The 17052-nt window shown below is 40.7% G+C and overlaps 1 protein-coding gene across 5 annotated transcripts in view; it reads right to left on the bottom strand.

The window, feature by feature from the left end:
- The window catches only part of RBMS3 (RNA binding motif single stranded interacting protein 3), a 658929-nt gene that overhangs the window by 490609 nt on the left and 151268 nt on the right, over window positions 1–17052 (bottom strand). For 4 of the 5 annotated variants that reach the window (XM_036266544.1, XM_036266545.1, XM_036266540.1 and 1 more), the window contains exon 2: window positions 15067–15239. In XM_036266544.1, coding sequence (XP_036122437.1) covers window positions 15067–15239 — 173 coding nt within the window. The remainder of the gene's footprint in view (window positions 1–15066; window positions 15240–17052) is intronic. The other variant, XM_036266543.1, reaches the window with a different exon arrangement.

Raw genomic sequence — 17052 nt, 5'->3', positions numbered from 1 at the left:
AGGGCCGGGGACAAACTGCAACTGAGGTACATGCCCTTAGTGGGAACCGAACCCGGGTCTCTCAGGACCGCAGGCCAATGTTCTAACCGCTGAGCCAAACTGGCCAGGGCCATTGTCATATTTTTATCTGACAATCTAAGGGGACAGAGGTCAGTGCCCTGACTAGTCAGGTACCGCACGTTGTAGACATTCTTGTGGCACACCAGTGTGCCGCGACACAAGGCTCAAAATCACTGGCTTATCGTAACAATGGTTTCATTTTATATGTTGTTTTGCTTAAAACTGCAGTTTCCAAAAGCCAATCAATGATGCTGAGTACAGTTCTGGTGAGCAGAGCCCCGGTTTGCCTGGAACTGAGGAGTCGCCAGGATGTGGGAATTTCACGATGCAAATGGGAAATTTCAGGACAAGCCAGAAAGAGCTGATCACTCCACCTGCAAAGTGATGGTAACAGGATCTGGCTCAGAGGACCCTCTAAAATGTCAGCCCTCGTGGTCATTGTCCTTATCACTGGGATTCAAACATGCAATAACTATGAATGCATTCATCTTGCACGCAATGAGTGTGAAGCTGTAACCTAATAAACACTGCCCTTTCTTATAGTTAGAGTACAACAGGGTCACACACACAGGCAGAGAAGCAAGAACCCACAGCAAATCTCGTTTGGCTCAGACAAAATGATCCTGATACGAACGTGTACCCTGGAAATATGCCTCCTTTGCCGTTCTCAGAAGTGGTATCCATTATTAGTGCAAGATGACTCCTCTTTTAAATTTTGACACTGGGGGAGTCGTTAACAATTCTCCGATAACCTCATTATCCAGTTCTTCCTTACTCTGCATAGAGCTTTTCTCTGGTTTGTGGTCAGGCAAGTATCCTAAGGACACTATCCAATAAAGCATGTGGGTAATTGTAGAGATCTCCAAGTTCACTGTGTGATTGTGCCACGGTTCTATGTTGAGACATGCAGATCCTCTACCGATTATGTCTCTGGCTTGCCCTGGGATGTCTAAGCAGGATTCAGAGAAACAGGTCAGCTTGAACTTGGTTGCTTTCCTAAGATTCCTGTGCAAGAATCAGCAAGCTTCAATTTTTAAGGAAACAAATCAATGTCCGGCTCAGTTACCTTTGAAAACGTCTGTGCAGGGCAGCAATCACTGATAAACAAGGTCTGTGTCTTGAACAATGAAGGCAATTGCGTTTATATAGATAGAGTCTAGAAGCAAAGGATCAGCGAACACCAGAGCTGGAAAGGACTTGGAATGATGATACGTTGTGATATACAGTTTCAGTAGAGAGCTCGAAATTGTTGAATCAAATGAACACTAACTACACACAGAATGTTCATATTGGGAGCAAATTCATTTCAGTTTTTAATGGGAACATTTTTATCAGCATAACACTCACTCCACGTCAGGCCCTAATTTAGTGTTTTTCATGTATTAACATGTAATTTTCTTAACCCTAAATGGGAGGTACCATTACTATACCCACTTTACAGATAAGGAAACTGAGGAACAGAAAACTAGTGCAACTTGTCCAAGGACCCATGGCTGATAAATGAAAGCTTTGACAGTGGAGCCCACAGAATGGTTCTTATAATGAACAAGGCTATCTGTCCTGAGAACTGGAATAACAGGATCCGTATATTTTCCGAAAAAGAAGTCAACTGAAACCAAGTTTGACGTGCATCCGAATTTATATATTGATGAAAGACTATTTCAATAATCGATATTATTTAAGCATCTGCATCACTGATTCTAACTGTAGTGCAGTTATTTAAATAAATAAAGGTCCATCGTTAGCAAAAAATGTTGTTAAATGGTTTCATACACTGGGAAAACCCTTTTTAAACATAGGCTTTATATGAAAATTTAGTTCATAAAAACTGATTCAAGCTAAAACCAAACTCAACCTGTTCATTCAGCAATAAAATCTAAGTGATATCAGATAACATTAATTTATGCACATTTGACTAAGATTACCAAATATGTTTTAAAAGCTTTATTGTATCCAAGAGTTAAATGTTTGGCATCAATTTTATTTCAAAACTTTCATTTTATTTTTAAGATGCATATCATTATGCCATATTTACACGCTATAACTATAAATATTTTGAATTCTTTTGCTCTACATTCTAATTTCCATCTTTTAGATATAACCCAAATTGTATGTGTTTATCTTAAAACTGTGACTGTTTATAGTAAAAATATACCACTACACAACAGATGGCAATACAACTGAAAATAGTACAAGATAATATAAGAGTTCATGGTTACATAGAGATAAAAAAGATAGGACTTATATAAAACCTAAAATATATGCTTTGTTTGAATGCTGAACCCTTAAAATTACAGGTGAACTCCACTTAATTTAGTCCTGTTCTATGAATATGAATGGTAGTAATGACTTTTGACATTGCATAAGTGAATAACACTAACTAGCATTCACTAAGGGTTTAATATGTATCAGTCCCTAATGGGCTCAGATGCTTTAAATGACTCAATCAACCTTCACCAACCAGTAAGTGGTTGAATAGAACCCATGACTGACTCAAAATTCTCTACTATTCTTGTGGTATGATGCTACCTCCTTGCTTTCTTAAGTAGGCTTACTTTAAAGTGTACAATTTCCTTGCCTGTGATTGTATTCATAAACAGCTTTTAGGATGATGGAAATGTTTTATGTTTTGATTGTCGTGTTGGCTAGGTAGGTGTATATATTTGTCAAAACGCCTCAAGTCCTACACTTAAAATGAAAGTATTTAATTTTACTCCTCAATAATGTTGATTTAAAAACTAAACAACACATCTATTTACAAAATGTTCAGGGCCATATTTATTGCACAAAATAAAGTTCTCATTTATCAAGAGACACTACAGTGTTAGGGATATAATGAATGTGATCAGATAAAAAGTAAAGCAGATGTGTTTTAAACTTTGTCTTAAGAATAAATTGTAACTATAACTTATTCTCAATCATATGATTCAATAACATATGCAGATCAGACTACCGCCAATTTTCAGATGAAGAGCTGTCATGTATAATATGACAAGTACACAGAGGCATAGTTCTGGGGAACCCTTTCATGAGTGTTTTTCATCAATAGGCTCTTCTATTGTGTCCCCCGAAGTCATTTGGTGGCAAAGAGAAGTGTGTAGGAAAATTCCAGAGCCAAGAAACTTCCAGCAAACACCAGTCAATAAGCACAAGTTACTTTGCAGTACATACAGAATCAGCAGTCACTGGCCCACTGTGATCTGTTTGACAGCCGAAACTTTATGGCTCAGGCAAGAATAAATGGTTATTCCCTCTCTTAGTAGCCACACCGAGCGAGTAAGCAAAGTATTGATCTTTACATAGTTCTTTAAATACATGGGACTCATTTCATCCTGAGATTTCCCTCCAAAACTCTCCTTGGGATCTGCACAGCCAGAAATTTCCAGAGTCAAAGCATGTCTTCTTTCACTCCGCTAATACAGCTTGGAACGCGGTGTCTCAAACAAACTCCTGCTTCCTCTGTCTCCCACCATGAACGCAAAGTCTACCCTGGAACAAGCTTATGATATAAATCCAATAAAATCATGTTGATATTACTAAAGAATGCAGGCTTTATTGGGTCATTAAATATTGATCAGTTACCACTTAAAAACCTGGAACTGTGCTACGCACTGATGTACAAAAATGAACAAGAGAAATCTACTGTCCTTGGAAATTTATGGTTAAGAAAGGTGAGAGGGAGAAGAAAGAAAGAGAATGAAAGAGGCAGAGATAGAGATAGAGAGGGATAGAGAGGAGAGAGGGAGGGAGAGGGAGAAACAAAGAGAGAGAGAGACAGAGAGAGAGAGACAGAGACAGAGAGAGAGAGACAGAGAGAGAGAGCGCACAATTGAAAGAATAAACCAGAAAATCAATGGGAAAATTTCCAGAAAAGATAACCATTTAGATATAGTTTGGGCACAAAGGAGAGACGGGCATTTCTGTTTGGAGGGACTGTCAGGTAGTGAACCTGGAGAGGCCCCCTAACTGGTTCAGCATTTATCCCTGTACAAAGACTGCCACCTTCAAGCTGGCCCGTGACCTTGATGTTGCCAAATTCAAACGTTAACTCTTCTGTTGGTACATTTCTTCACTTCTCAGTAATATTCAAAACACTTGCTTATTCTGCCTTCTTGCGATACTTTCTTCTCCTGGCTTCTATAATATTACCCTTTTCTGCTTTTCTGGATTTCCTCTGTCTCACTGGTTATTCCTACATGAACTGTTTCTTGGCTTCTCCCCCCTCCGAACCTCAGACTGTTGAGTTGCGTGACTATTTCTCTTTTCTTGCTATCTATATACCCTGTGCATGGATCATAATTAAGAGAGGCGACTGTTAAACTAAACTCCTTAATGTAAACACTGGACTTGACAATTACCAGGTATGTAACCTTGGGAATGTACTTAACTTCTTTGTGTCATTGATTTTTCTACTGCACAGTGGGGTTTGTCATAAGGTATAAATGAGTTAACGCATGTTCTATGAAGCATTTAGATGTAGAATATTTAGAATCATGTTTAACACATATTAGGCCCTATATTACTGTAGCAGCACAATGTGTTTAAATGTCATTTATAATGGCCAGTGATGTCCTTTCTATATATTTTAGTCTAAACTCTGCTTTGAAAACCAGCCACATATCAAACTGCCAACTTGCATCTCATTTTTGATGTCCAAGAGGCTCTAAAAAATAACAGGACTGAGGAGAACTCTTGATGTATCTCCACCCCAATTGCTCCTTCCACAATCTTCCTTATTCTATTCAATGATTCTATACTCTCTCTAAATATTAAAGCCAAAATCTGAGACTAATCCTTTATTTCTGTTTCACATAACCTTACTGCCATGTTCAATTCATCAGTAATTTCCACCAAAACTATCTCCAAAATATACCCTGAATCCATCACAACTACTTCCCTCTACCATGTAATCCAACTCCAACCCATTTCCACCTCCTTCCGGACTTCAGCAATGGCCTCTTCGCTCATTTATTCATCTCTCTCATTCTCCCCTAAAATCCACTCTCCACATAATACCAAGAATAACTTTTTTTAAAAAAAATACGTAAATTAGGAAAAAAATCCAAACTCTAGGTAACAAAACTTTGCTGATTTAGTCCTGGTATAGATTTATTTACTTATTTAATTTCATTTTTTACTATTCCCATCTCTCTCTCTTTTTATTTAATCCTCACCCGAGGATGTTTTCCCACTTATCTTCAGATAGAGTGGGAGGGGGGAGAAAGAGAGAGAGAGAAACATCGATGAGAGACAGACACATCGATTGGCTGTCTCCTATGTGACCCTGACCAGGGTGGAGGACCAAATCGCAACTGAGGTTCGTGCCCTTGACCAGAATTGAACCCACAACCCTTCGATCTATGGGCTGACACTCTAACTGCTGAGCCAAACTGGCCAGGGCCCCATCTCTCTTTACTCACTATTCTGTCTGATCTTTGTGTTCCTCAAATACATCAACTTTATTTCCACCTTTGAGCATTTATACAAGCTCTCTGACATCTGTCTGAAGTGCTCTTCTTGAATATTATATCCCTGACCCTTTCTTGACAGTGACATTTCATCTCATGGTCACCCAGTCAATAACAACGTCCCCGTCTTTACATACAAACTCCTTTCAAGGCATTTTAATCTTTGTATGGCATATTCTTATGTTATCTTCTTTAATTATTCATTCATTCATGTATTGTCTCTCCCCACAGAAGGCAAATTCTATGCAGAGACTTACCAGTCCTTAAGCTATCTGCCATGCTGGCGAATAGATGACATTCAATAAATACTTTTTTTTTTTAAAGCAAATAAACTATGGCAGTTCTGAAACAGAAGAGATGTTGGACATCATAAACACCAAGAAATTGGAATATGCACCTTGGGAACTGTTTCTAGGTTGGGAAAGACTAACTCCAAGTTTTATGTTTTTTGTTTTATTTATATTTTCAAATGTGTTTTTATTTATTTCTTTTAGAGGGAGAGAGAGATGTGAGAGAGAAACATCCATCGGCTGCCTCCTGCATGGCCCCTACTTGGCATCAAGCCCACAACCCGGGCATGTGCCCTGACTGAGAATTGAATCCAGACCTGACAGACCAGGGGACGATGCTCAATCCATTGAGCCATACCAGATGAAATGATGATGATGATGATGATGGTGGTTATTATTTTATTTCAATGACTGGATGGATAATGGTGCCTCCTACTGAAAAAAGAAACAAGTCCAAGAATAATGTTTTCAGGACACTGAGTTTCATAGCTCTTAAGATTCAAATTTGGAATTGTTCGGGGAGTAAAGAGATATGATCCAGGGCTAAAAGAAACATATCTGTATGGGCTAGAGATATAGATTTAATACTCATCAGAAGAGCTGAAATGATTACGTAGAGAAGAACAGACAGTTTGTGAAGTGAGAAGAGAGGAGGTCAACACTGTGGAAAACACCAAAATATTCAAGAGGCCAACAGAGGAAAAGAAGCTAGAAAGATGAATCTCCAAAAACTAGGAGACCGGAAAACAGGGACAGGGTGGCCAAGGAGGAAGAAAGTTTTGAGAATAAAAGAGAGGTCAACAGGGTCAAGTACCAGAGAGATGAAATACAGTAAGGACTAAAAAAAAGTCAGCTTTATTAGAAGATCACCAGGTACCTGAAAACCAAGATGTCATCTGAAATTGCCAGAGACCTGCCCTTGAACCCCAAGTTTCTCAAAATGTCACACACACAGCAAATCTGCTTGGAATTGAACTTCTCTCAGACCTTCAGAACTCTACTTAACTCATCCAGAGAGAGCTGGTCATATCCTTCCCCATTCCCCCTCTTGCTATGTCTGCTACACCAACATACCAACCCAAGTTAATGGGTGCTCTCAGTGATTTTACTTCTATTTTTCTCTCTGCTTCTAGGATAAATATGAAGACGCTTTACCAGCTATCAGCAATTTAAATAACTAGATTTTTAAAAATCATGGACATTCAGCAGAATCTTCATCCAAAGTAGTGAAAACAATAATGAATTAATGGTCAGTGAATCAGTGGGACAATAATTTCCAGGATGTCTCCTAAATGCTGATTATTTTTTAAGATTTACTAGATGTATATTCACTAGGATATATTAGTAAGAAAAATATGAGAATACATATAGAAAGAAGTTTAATAACCCGAGTCAAAATAGGAAGGGTTTCTTGCTTAATCATCGATTAAATGCAAACATTATTTAAAAGTATAATGTTGAAAAAATGTTTGGCTTACGAAAATTACGTGGAAAAGGAAAGTGAGATCCTTCTCAGCATATTCTTCAAGTGCTTTTGGAGACCCTATTCCAGGGCTTGATTTTTCACACCTAACTCTAAGCATCCCATTCTGTAATCAGAAAGTCCAATTCATTCTAAAATTATCTTAATAAAATTTATTTTTAAGTCTGACGGTGAATTCAAATCAAATTGCTAGCTCCTATGAAATTTCTAGATTCTTTGAAGGTCAGAGTCAGGAAGGTAAGACGGAGGATTAAATTATGTTTTCCGATTAGTGTGGGCAGCATTTGCCCAAGGGATTCTCAAACTTTGTTCCATATTAGAATAACCTAAGCAAGCGTTTAAAAATGTCAGTGTCTAAGCTGACCCCATACTAGTTAAATCAGACTCCCTGGGAGTGAAATTCAGGCATCAGTATTTTTTAAAGCTCCTCCAGGGATTCTCATGAGCAGCCATGGATTTGAGAACTCGTGACTTATGCTTCCCTTGTTCTCATTAAATGGATGTTTTAATGGTTATGAATAAGGGCTTTGAAGTCAGAGCCGGGTTTTGAATCCTGGTGGCTGTGTAAACTTGGATCAGACCCTTAACCCTTTGAGCCTCGGTTTACTCAACTATCACTCGGTAATTCCTGCTCCCACCTCATAGGGTTGTTCTGAGCATTAACTAAGGTAACATCAAAACTTATCAGCGTCCATAGCATGGGATACATAATAAACGTTGTTAGTACAAATAACCGCAACCTTTATTTTTAATAAGTAGCTATTAATTACATACTATGTCTGGTTTACAACACATACTTGGCAAATATAACGGTACCTGAGTCTGAATCACCATAGGTAACCAAGTGTCAACTCCATGCCAAGTCAGCGAACTCAGACATCTAGTTTGGGCCTTCAAGGCACCCTCTGTCATTTAAGTTACACAAGGCAGGGTTCAAAGATCCTCAAATTCACTTCCTACTCACACCTGCCACCACACGAATTTATGACACCTCAAAAGCAGCTGCGTAATTTGAGTCCGACTTGCAGAAGCAAGCTCCTAATAAATTTCCCTGCGTCTTATTAGAGGGAACTTTTAAATCTTCCATGACACGGTAAGAAAGCTCAAAAAGGTTCCCGTCAGATCTTTCTTATGTACTCGGGTGCTCGGGAGTGCATGATGACTTGTTTTCCTTTGTTGTATCTGAACAGTCTGACAGATGACTGTGACAGGGTTCCTTTTACATTGATAAAAGATTTGATTGCGTTGGTGCATTTGTCAGAACCGTCTGGCACCACGCAACGTGGACTCCGCAGCCGGAGCGGGGCTGGCACGGGGTCAGCTGTCCCCACGCAGCGCGCAGCTCACCTTAAGGAGACGTCCTGCAGCGGTGGGGGCAATGCCAGGGGACCAGCCCAGCCGAGGCTCAGCTCTGGAGCACAAACACTCCTACTTTGTTCCCTTTTCACTGTGGGTGTTTCTCATCTGTTGTTAAATGTGCAAGTGACATTTACAGCTTCCGTTTAAAGGGAGCCGTGCTAGGTGTCTGAGCTTGAGCGAGGAGAACACTGACAGAGAAAATCGAAGGGCAGGGCAGTGGACTTCCTGGGCTTCTGGCGGTGAATGGAAATGCGTGTGCACCTACCCAAGAGGGTCCGCCTCGTTCTGCTCCAGGCTGCCTTGGTTCATCATGCCACTTGGTAAGACCAGCAATTCACTCTAGCTGCAAGGTGCTCGTGTGAGCTCCAGAGGGGCTGATCACGGAGGCGTGGGGCAGCATCCAGCTAGGCCTTCCTAAGAGCACTGTGTTTGTCAACATGGGTAACTCATGAGAATGATTAGATAGGAGGTGTTGTTCGCATGGAAAATAGAAACAGGAGTGATTTTTCTTTCCGTTGAAACTTCTGTCCACTATGTTAAATGTGTGGTTTTATTTTTAAGAGCAATTTCAATGTGTTTCAAGGGAATGCTTACAATAATATACTAGAAGTTTCCCATTTCTTTGAGAGAGGAAATATAGCTTAATATGTAAACAAAATAATTATGTCACGAAAATTTTATTGGGTCTAGAAAAGTTGCAATACTCTTTCTTTATTAAGGCAAATCTATCTTCCCCAATTCCATCCCTTCTTCTTGAAATAAGCACAAAAGGCATATATAATCTAAATATTGTACCCATGGTCTGCCACTGATAACCCATCCCATGAACATAACTTTGTGTAATCAGTTGGAGTTTAAGTTTCCACTATACAGTTGACCCTGGAACAACATGGGTTGGAACTGCACAGGTCCACTTATATGCGGAATCTTTTCAATAAATATATTGGAAACATTTTTTGGAGATTTTCTTATTACTGCCAAAGCAATAGTATCAATTACGCTACACTACCAAAAAGCAGTCATATTGATGCTTCTTGGTTATCAATGCATGAATTGTTACACCTGTAAATAAATATGAAATTTTTTCACGTTATCTTTTCATTTTTGATGTGTAGTATTAGTTATACATATATCATCTACAGTGTTTTGCACCATATATGACAATATTGATATATATACTGGCAGGTGATTTATCTCGTAAACAGATGAAATAAGCTTATGGTAACAATAAGTACAGGAAAGAACTTATGTATTTTCTCTTCCTTATGATTTTCTTAATAACACTTTCTTATCTCTAACTTATATTACGGTAAGAATGAAGTGTATAACACATATACAAAATATGTGCTAATCGACAGTTTATGTTATTGGTAAGGTCAACAGTAGGCTATTATTAGTTGAGTTTGGAGGAGTCAAAAGTTATCTGTGGATGGGTACTCGACTGCATGGTGGGGTCAGCGTCCCTAACCCCCATGTTTCTCAAGGGTCCGCTGTATTTACCTTTAGTGCTTTTAAGATTGTACCCAATCCGTGTTTAATAGTAAATTAATGACCCATTCATGACTGGGTAAGAACAACTAAAAATCAATGATTGGGGCCTTTTTGTGTTACTTCACTGTTTGTTTTTGGAGTTCATTTGGTTAGTTATCTCTCACATCCTTGCTTTTTAATAAAAAATAAATAAATGCATATGAAAAAAATACATCTTTCACCACACATAATTGGTCCACCACCACAATGACGAATTTTCATGCCTGCTTCTCTAACCATAAATTCTTCTTCTTCCAGACTGTTTTTGACCTATTCCTGCTCTGATCATTCCTTGATCTCATGGAATCCTTCCGACCAAGCAATTGGAGTTACCTTCTGGAAACAAGTTCCATGTTCCCTTCCTGTTTGTGACAATTCAGTGACTTTCTCCATCGCTCTTAGGATAAAACAGAGCTCCTAATGACGCACAAAGGGATCGCCTGTTCCTCTCCATGGTTCCAGCTCATCCTGCCCCTCACTCCAAGTCCCTCCCTGCTCAAACCACATCGGCTTTGCCTTCAGCCCTTTATCACGGTCATGCTCCCTCCAGCCATTGGTTCTACACGCATGGCATTCCTTCCACCCGGAATGTTCTTCCCTTCCTTCCTCACTTAGTTAAACCTCTTCCTCCTCTGATCATAGCTCAGCTGTCACTTTGTCAGAGATGCCCTTGCTCATTGCCCTACCAGGTATAATCTCGCGGTTTCAAAGACTCTTAGTTCTATGCTCCTGTATTGCATTGATAGTTGCAATTTTATATCAAATCATGTGATTATTTCATTGATGTCCTATTTTGCCGAGGAGACTATAAGCTCTACTAAAGCAAAGCCTTTCTCTAAATTTATTCACCACTGAATCTTCAGCCCAGTATCTGGTAAGTAACACAGGTGGTCTGTAAATATTTCTTTCTTGCTATCTTTGTTGTTGTTGCTCATCCTTACCTGAGGATATTTTTTCCATTGATTTTTAGAGTGGAAGGGAGGGAGGGGATAAGAGAGAGTATGAGAAAGGAACATTGACATCGATGTGAGAGAGACAGTAATTGGTTGCCTCCCATGTGACCCCAACCTGGGTCAGGGATTGAACCTGCAACCCAGGTACGTGCCCTTGACCTGAATCAAACCCTCGACCCTTTGGTCTGATGGCTGATGCTCTAAATCCTGAGCCAAACCAGCCTGGGCTCTGTAAATATTTCTTAATTGAGAATACAATTAAGTTCCTTGAGAATTCTCAAGATGAAGACATTACAAGGTATTTCCTACAAGACACACAGTGTAATGTATTCATCCAAAATGTAGTTATAATTAGAGATTTTCCATGGAGTGAAGTCATTCTTCATGTCTATTAGTTTTCAGTCCTGTCTTCATTTTTTAATTTTTTTGTTTTACTAGCAATCTACACATAGGAGCTTTGGTGATGAATGTGAATGGAATACTTTAACAGAATTTTCTCTCAGATTTTTCATTGTGAAATAATGCAATTGCTCTCCTTTAATATAATTTTCTTGCTGTTCATCAGCATTAACATGGATATTGCATTCAAATACCAGATAATTTGATGTATCTATGCCCTTTTTTGTAAATCTCTATTTTCTATCATTTCATTACTATAGATATTAGCAAATAGTGCATTTTCCATACCAACTCTAAAATATTTACAATTTCACAGGAAGAAACAGGGGAACTTGATCCTGATGGCAAGTTTATTTAAATCAATAAATATTATCTCTTTTATAAATGAAATTGCTTTAAAGGATCAGATGAATAATCAGAAGCGAAATGATCTGCATCTTTCGGAGACTGCTCATGTAAACCCGCAACGAGCAATGTAAGAGGCCAACACTACAAGAGAGGAACCAGAACTTTACACACGACCTGTTGTCTTGTACCAAAGGCACCTCCAGCCATCAGGTGTGTCACACAGCCTTATCGCTTTAGGACGTGGCCCCAGTAACTCTGCACAAGGGGACCAGTGAAAGATGTAATAGGTGGCCCACAGCAGGCTTCATTGCTCACTACTGAGGACCTCAAGAAAATAACAGAATTTCAGAATGAAAACGTTTAAAAGATTACTGAGTTCACACACATTATTTTATACATGGGAAACTAATGTTAAGGGGACAAATCATTTGTCTAAGGCTATTACCCCGTTGATGGCATAGCCCGGACTGAAACCCAGACTTTAGTGCACAGTTATTTCTACTCCATCTCATCGCCCGTTCACATTAGTTCTGTAAGATCCTCTAGGAAAATGAATCTGAGTAATAAACCCCAGGCCTAGACCACTTCAGTAGCTAGCAAAGCCATAAACATTTTTGCAATAACAATAGCATGAGCCACATCTTATTAGCTAGCAAAAATTAATATGAGCAAGTAACCATTACCCTCTGTGCACTTAGCATTCTTTAAATTTCTCCAGTACACATTAGACATATTAACAAAACGTATTTTCTCAAAAACAATGTTTCTATGCCACTAAATCTCTTTGCTAAATTAAAAATGCCAATGCAGGCTTTTAGGTAACACCTTCCATGTGTACATTTCTGGCAGCATCTTTTTTTTTTTTGCAGAAGTAGATATCGATACAGATTTTCATAGTATAATGCTGTATTAGTGGTTCATAAAACAGCTCTCAAAAAAAAAGAATGAGATAAAATTTTTGAAAAGCCCTGATTTGGATTTGTAAGGCTTCCTTAATCCTGTGATAGAAATACTCCCACTGTGGCCTGTAAGAAATCACTCCCAGAATTCCAGGGTATTTAACAATTGGCTCTAGCACACCCATCAGGGGCAGGTCCCACCCACCACTGATACTACAGGGTAAGCTACTCTTCTAAGAGCGAACTGAGCTCAAACAGAGTCAATGATCTGCTTCAACATCGTACAATGGCTGTGCAGGTTGCAATACACAGATGTCAACTCAGCAACCTTCACATATTAAGTGACACTTGATGCATTAGAAATAGTCAGTGGTCTTCCTATTATTGAGAGAGATGTGCATCCCCCCCAAACCAGCAATACCAACAACACCACGGAGCCCAGGAAAAACGCCTATGCTTGGGCTCCACCCCAGACCTAGTGAATCATAATCTTTTTGGCCCTCAGAAATCTGTGTTTCAACCAGTGCCCTGACTAGTATGGAGCAATGGGAAACAATGTTTCTTTACTATCCAGTAATTGTTTTCATGAATGAGACTCCTATACAAAACAGTTAATAGCTACTTTTATGTTCACATCTGATGCCATTGCAGGTGATGCTTGGTCTGAAGCTTCTAACGACAAGCCTGCAATCTTTCACATTTTCAAAGACCTGACTTTTCAAAATGGTTTAGATTTCCTAACAGCAAGAACAAAAACAAAGTCAGTGATTTACTTTCTAATTCTCAACCTCAACATTTTATAGACCAAAACCTGAGAGATATTCACATGTCTTAGCCCTGGCACATTTTGTTTCTTTTCAAAAACTGTTTCTAAGTAAATATTTTTTTTCCAAGTGCCTCCAACCTAATCCACACACTGCCTAGTCCACTGGTTATATAGTAATGTATCTGTGTTTTGGTTTATCTGCCACTTTCTGTTGTTTTGCTATTTGTTCCCAATCTTAAAAACCAGAACAAAGGCAAATAAATACTGTCTGCTTTGTTTTCCTCGTCCAATATTTTAGAAGTTGGAAAATTCACAAAATAAATATCCTCCCAACCTTCTTGTAAAAGCATTGCAAAAGAGAAAAAAAATTGAGTAATAGTTTCCCCTAATTTAAAAATCCCCGGCCAAGGCGCAACCAAACAACAAAGCGCTGTGCAGATGTTGCTTTAAAAATCATTAGACAGCCCTGGCCAGTTTGGCTCAGCGGTTAGAGCGTCGGCCTGCGGTCCAAAGAGACCCAGGTTCGATTCCCGCTGAGGGCATGTACCTCAGTTGCAGTTTGTCCCCGGCCCTGGTTGGGGTTGTGTGGGTGGCAACCACTCGACGTGTCTCTCTCATATCGATGTTTCACTCTCTCTCTCTTCCTCTCTCTTCCTCCCACTCTACTTGAACAAAAATGGAAAAATGTCCTTGGGTAAGGATAAAAAAAAATAATAATAATAATGAAAATCATCAGACAATCATCTAAACATACAGGTCTACGATTCTTAATTCATTATCCATTGTTAATTTTATTTGGAGGGTAAATTTAAATGTTTGACTTGTTTTCAAAGAAATAGGAGCGTTAATAATATGTGTTGGTAGATAACAGAATCATGAAACCATTTTTGGAAGGGCGTTGAATCACTACCACATTTCCAAGAAAACATAAGGCTACTCGGCGAGTCCAGTTCTTGGCCTTGATGGAACATAGCTTCACTGGGCTTGCAGGCAGATATCTTCAAGGAAACGAGAATGTTCCTTATAATTCTCCGATTACCTGGCTCCCGTTGAACTGAGATGTACCAAGAACCGGCCAGAAAAGCTTTGCAACACAGGAGACAACCATCCTGAAATCTACCACCTCTTCTGAGTTTTTGAGATTCCCCCACTAATACTTCTGCAAAATTAAAAGCGGCTTTTTGCATGAGATTCATCGCTGACTCCACCGGCCACAAAGTTTGAGGGCCCAGCTCAATGCTTGCCCATCATCCCCTTGGTCGATACATGCGTATCAGCCCACACTCCCGTGTGTATCTCGTTCAAGAACCCCCACTTTTACACCATAAAGTAAACACTGCATTCCCTAAAGTAAGCTGGACTTAGATCTCAAATTTATACCACAGAGCCTTCCTCCCTGAGACACCAACGAATGAATGGGTTATCGGGTACTGGAACCGAGTCCTGTGTGGTCTGAGCCCAGGCGGGCGAGCAGGTGGGTGAGAAACGGTGCAGAGCAGAAGGGCACTTACGGTTGGCACAGCTTGATTAGGTCCTGGTCAGTGGTGCCTGGTGGGAGGCCTCGAATGTACAGGTTGGTTTTACTCAATTGTTCCCCGCTGCTGTTGTTGCTGCTGTTGTTGCTGCTGCTGTTTGTGCTGGGGCTGGGAGGAGCCATGGGGTGGGGAGCTGGTGCATAGGACTGCTGGAAACAGAAAAGGCTGTTACTGGAAAAACAAAGCCAGCACCTACTCCCAGGCCAGCAGAGCACCTCGAAAGCCACGCAAGCGTCTCGGCCTCTCCAGTCCACACATGCACACGCATACTTACACACACATCGCTGCCCTGTACACTTCTGAGAACCCGCGATGCCTTTCCCCGTCTCTGGCTCTACATATGGACCAGCATGAGCGGGTCACAAATAGAACATAAAGGAGTTCCCAGGGGCTCCTGACAGTAACCTATGGCTCCCGGGTGTGTCCACTGTGATTTTCCTTAGAAACCTGTGAAGTAGCATGTTATCTCCCCCTGTGACAAAAGAACACAGGTGACTCTGGACACCAAAGCTGTGCCTGGCACACTTTTAATAGCCAAGCATCTTTGGTTTGGCTCTACCGCGTTCCTTCCTTTTCTCCAAAGCATCTTCCTTCTATGGGCTCCCCAGCATTGCTCTCCAGCTCAATTCCTGGTCCGCAGAAATCACTCTGGGAAGGGAGATTCTATGAATGAACAGATGAATGGCCCTACCTTATCCGTTCCCCTCCCAAACCTGCTTCTTCATGGTGAAGAAGACTTTGTTCGCAAGTCTCAGCCACCATCTCTCCCTGCAGCCCACATCCCTTCATTTTCCTCGACTCCAGTCCCCGCCTGGGCTCTATGACAGTGTGGACAGGATCACTGCTCTTGGGGCTGTCCTGTTCGTGACAGGGTGGGAGCGGCCCCCTCGGCCTTCACCTTCTCCCACCGGATTTGAGCAGCATCCACCCAAACATGTCTTCACACACTGCTCAGTGTCCCCTGGGAGTAAACTCTTCCTCTGCAGAGAACCACTTCTCTCAACTGTCACACACTTTTAGGACAAAATGCAAATGATGAAAATGACCGCCAGCAACTTGCAATTTACAGGGTGAGGATCTTTATCATTATACATGCCCAAATGAGTAGAACAGTCTTTGCCCCACATTTTAGCACTCTGCAGCCTTGCTTCCTGCTCTAACCGTCTGGGTACCATGTATTTCCAGGATTTCCGATTTGGCCCAGTCCATACTTCCAACTGACTTTCCAATAAGACGAGACCTCTTAGATGCAGTTTGTCGAAATGCAACTGGTAACATCTGCTCCCATCTCCCAACTTCCCACCCATCACAATGACCCCCGTTGTCCCCGAGTCGCTGCCATTCTTCCGGCCTCCACACTGGGAACCTCAGTCTTAGCTTTGTCTGTCCCCTCATCCTAAATCTCAAGATCCAGTCAGCGACCCAAATCTTCCAGGGGTTTCTAGAATCATCTGTGCCTCTGCATTCCCACTTTTTCCTTAGGACAGGGTCTGAAGCACATCCTCTATAAAGGACTCCACATCTCCTCACTGCCCCCCCCAGGCTCTCCTCCTATTCCCCAGAGGTTCTGGGGGTGCAACAAACAGGCAAATGCAAATACAAAGTGGCCAAGGCTGTATTAGGCAGTTTGTTCAAGGAATGGGGGGCGGGTAACAGGGCAGAAACAAGAGCGGACCCCAGAGCCTCCAATTCCCTCCTTTGAAATAAACATTCTCTCAATCGTTTCTCTAGTATTAATTTGTTACCAACATGTTTGATGTAGAATTCTAAAATGAATGACACAGGAGAATAATTTCTGTTCCCAATATTTGAATCAAAGGGCACGTATCCGTTGCCTTTGGGAATTTAATATCTGCATACAGATCCTTGGTTCGCATGAAAAACTATTCCTCCTTGACCGAAGAATTGTGTTTCAGTCCTGGAGTATTCCCAGAACACCGTAGCTGTACCTCCTTACAAGCC

The sequence above is a fragment of the Molossus molossus genome, unplaced genomic scaffold, assembly GCF_014108415.1.
Source record: "Molossus molossus isolate mMolMol1 unplaced genomic scaffold, mMolMol1.p scaffold_m16_p_18, whole genome shotgun sequence".
Taxonomy (NCBI): domain Eukaryota; kingdom Metazoa; phylum Chordata; class Mammalia; order Chiroptera; family Molossidae; genus Molossus; species Molossus molossus.
The sequence above is the reverse complement of the archived record's forward strand: the minus strand, read 5'-3'. Positions and strand labels throughout refer to the sequence as shown.